The sequence below is a fragment of the Prunus persica genome, chromosome G5, assembly GCF_000346465.2.
Source record: "Prunus persica cultivar Lovell chromosome G5, Prunus_persica_NCBIv2, whole genome shotgun sequence".
Lineage (NCBI taxonomy): Eukaryota > Viridiplantae > Streptophyta > Magnoliopsida > Rosales > Rosaceae > Prunus > Prunus persica.
The window spans coordinates 7,962,706-7,966,255 of NC_034013.1; the positions used below are offsets into that span (position 1 = coordinate 7,962,706).

Sequence of the window (3,550 nt, forward strand, 5' to 3'; positions counted from 1 at the left end):
TTAGTTTATCTAGCAAATATTATATTATATCACTTAAGAATTGATTATGGTTAACTAACACACAGGGACACAATATTTTTTATTTTTTATAAATTAATAAACCTTCAATGTGGTGCAGAGAACCAAACAGACTGAAGGGGGAACCATTTGTGCCCACCTCCCTCCCTCCCCTCCCCTCCCCTCCAATGTCTTCATCTTCAAAAAGCCTATAATATCTAAGTTCAGAGTTTTAGTTTGTTTTGACTATATATATGATCCAAATTTGAAGTTTTACACCCAAAGTAAAAAAGATTTTGTTTTGTTTGGCTAACAAAGAGAAAATAATTGTAAGGGCTTGTTGTTCAAGTGGTTAAGAGCATTCAACTATACACCCGAAGTCCTAGTTTTGCTTCTCCCTCTTTTAATATCGCTTGTATTTAAAAAAAAAAAAAAAAAAAAAAACTTGTTCATGGTCTCAACTATAAATATACATTTTTTTCTTCAATAAATTTATGAAACAACATATAATTGGGTGTGTTTGGAAGGGACTGGTTTCTAAGGTCAGTATATTTTCATTTCCATATTCAAGGATAAGAAAACAATATTTATGATGATATCAGACAATTGTACAGGCAAGAAATAATGACCAACTTGGGTTTATAGGACACAAAAAAAATACATATAATAAGATTTATATATTCTACTTCCCAGTCTAACACAATCTGCTCTTAGTTTCAACTGGTAGTTGGGATTTAAAGAGCTCTCTCTCTCTCTCTCTCTCTCTCTCTCTCTCTCTCTCTCTTGGAAGGGTAGCTAGATTGATGGACTGGCTGACTATTCAATTTTCTTCTCAGAAAACAATACCAACCAAGCAGGATATAAACCCTTCTCTCTCATTGTAGCATCAACCGACAGTCAAGTCTTTCTAACTAATATCTCATCCAAGAGCAAATAAAACCCATAATCTCTCTGAGTCTCTCTATATCTTTCTTTCTTTCTTTGTTTCTCTGCTACACGACATGGCTCCAAAGAAGAATGATGGATCGACAAAAAGAATTATGAACAAAGGCGCATGGACAGCAGAGGAAGATAGAAAACTTGCAGAATACATTGAGATTCATGGTGCAAAGAGATGGAAGACAGTGGCTTCCATAGCAGGTTAGTTTTGAGCTTACATATAGTGAAAAACAAAAGGGTTAATTGAAGCCAATACAGAAACCACATTAATTTCTTCTTGATTTTAACTAAACCTGGCTTCATTTGTTCAAATAATTCATTGTTGTATTGCTGCTGCAGGTTTGAATCGATGTGGGAAGAGTTGCAGATTGAGATGGTTGAATTATTTGAGACCCAACATTAAGAGAGGCAACATTTCTGATGATGAAGAGGACTTGATACTTAGGCTTCACAAGCTACTAGGAAACAGGTTAGTCATCATCCACATTTTTCGTGTCGTATGCACTATCAATTTGGACCGCACATTCAAATAAAATTAAACACCAATTTAAATTATCAGACTGTTTGATAAGAGAACATTTAGAATCTAACATACGACATGCATGTTGTATTGTGTAGGTGGTCTTTGATTGCTGGAAGGCTTCCTGGGCGAACAGACAACGAAATAAAGAACTATTGGAATTCTCATTTGAGCAAAAAAATCAATCACAAGGAGAAAACACTGCAGAATTCAAGAGCTCAAGAGACTGCTACACCTTCCCAGAAAGACAGTGGTACTGAGGGGGACGAAGAAGAAGGAGGAGGAAAAGAAAGTGAGAACAATTCGGATGTTAATTTCGATGTAAATGAGTTCTTCGACTTCTCTGCTGAAGGCTCCTATGGGCTGGAGTGGGTGAACAAGTTTCTTGAGCTTGATGAAGACACCATGAATTACAGAGAAAAGGTCAGCAATATTATGTAGTTAGTATTATGTGTAGGCTCTAGTTTTTCTCTCAAAATTGAGAAATGTAAGAAAGAAAGAAAAATAAAAATTGGTGTATGATGAAAGTGTGAATCTTCTGTACAATTTAAATAAAAATTGCCCAGTCTCTTGAATATATTTGTCTAGCCATTTATATTTATATTTTGTAGGCGATAATTAATAAATATTTGTGACCACACAGAGCACTCAATGCCCCTGTTCTGTGGTATTGTGGCCAATGCAAACAAGCCAGAAGTGCTATATATAGTATTATATTATTTGACAAACAAAGAGAATATCACTTACTTCAACTTAATATCCGTAGAATTTGGAGCATTCAATTCAAAATTAATTGATAATATCTTATCGAGAATCATTTCGTTACGTAAAAATGTTCGAAATATGATTTGAGTTTATATTACAAAGAGAACTAAATGAAAAAAATAAGCTACCTCATTTTGAACATTGAATCTAAATGTAAACCCTTTTTCCCTGATCATATTCTGAATCTAGACCTTAAACCCCAAATGTTGTTTAACCTTAAAATTTAAAAAAGACCAAATTTTTTCAGAGGGGATGCATATGTATACAGAGGGCTTCCGTTGAGGGATCCTTCAAATAAGCTTATTTGAGGGATACCCTTGTAGGGCCCACTGGGCATTGTATTTCACTAATCCAAACTGTCTAGTTTGTAGATATTCATTCAAAGATTGTCTCTACAAAAAATTACTTAAATCTAATATCATTTGATCATTGCAATGAGTGGTGGAATAGTGTGGACTTCATCCTTGGATCCATTTCGTTCCATTTGTTTGACCCCAACAGTGCCTCAATTAACTGTTAATAGTGTTTTTTCGGAACACAATCAATTGTCAATTAAATATTTATAGATGAGGACCATCCTTCCAATGTCTTGATAGCCTGAGCCAACAAAAATGTAAAGAGTCAACTTGTATAAATAAATAAAAACTTCAAACAGGTGTACTTTTATTAAAACAATACCCAACCCATCACTGTACACGTTCTATCCATGAAAACCAAGCAGACATCATGCTTGTTCAAGCTAAATATAGCATCTCCCGGTACTGCCATTCATGCGACTGGATTAGATTTTAATTTTAAGAACTCTGGTCTGGTCTGGTGGATTCTTGCTTCTAAGCTCGAGACGAAAAAATGGCCGTTACGAAGAGGGTTAGAGATTGACGGGAAAAATGAGACAGGATAGAGAGTGGCGGAGCTAGGAATTGTTGATGCAAGAAGAGGCACCTTAGAGAATTAATTCAAGTTTTTTTTTTGCTTTGTGATAATTTACTTTGTTACGAAGCTCTAAATTTTGGCATCCCTTAGCTTGTTACATATTAATAATTTAATAATCACTCGTATGAACAAAATAAGGGGAACAAAATAACACATGCTAGTTTGTAATTCGTTTCTATTGAACAAAATATATAAGAATAGAAAATGGAAAAAGATTTTGGTTTGACAAAAGTGAAGAATACACGTCAAAAACAAAAAGTCAGAATGTAATCCAGTTTCTCTCAGCTGCATCTAAAAAATTTTAAATTACAATGGCATGTCAACGTGGCCTGGTCTAGTGAAAAATGGTCTTAACTTGTAGATCAGAGATCTCAAGTTCGAACCCCCATGACATCT

At 34.6% G+C, this 3,550-nt stretch overlaps 1 protein-coding gene across 1 annotated transcript; it reads left to right on the plus strand.

The window, feature by feature from the left end:
- On the plus strand, positions 713 to 2,035 carry LOC18777555 (transcription factor WER). The gene is made up of 3 exons (XM_007209944.2): positions 713 to 1,137; positions 1,276 to 1,405; positions 1,555 to 2,035. The coding sequence occupies exons 1-3, from the start codon at positions 999 to 1,001 to the stop codon at positions 1,895 to 1,897; spliced, it is 612 nt and encodes a 203-aa protein (XP_007210006.2). The 5' UTR covers positions 713 to 998; the 3' UTR covers positions 1,898 to 2,035.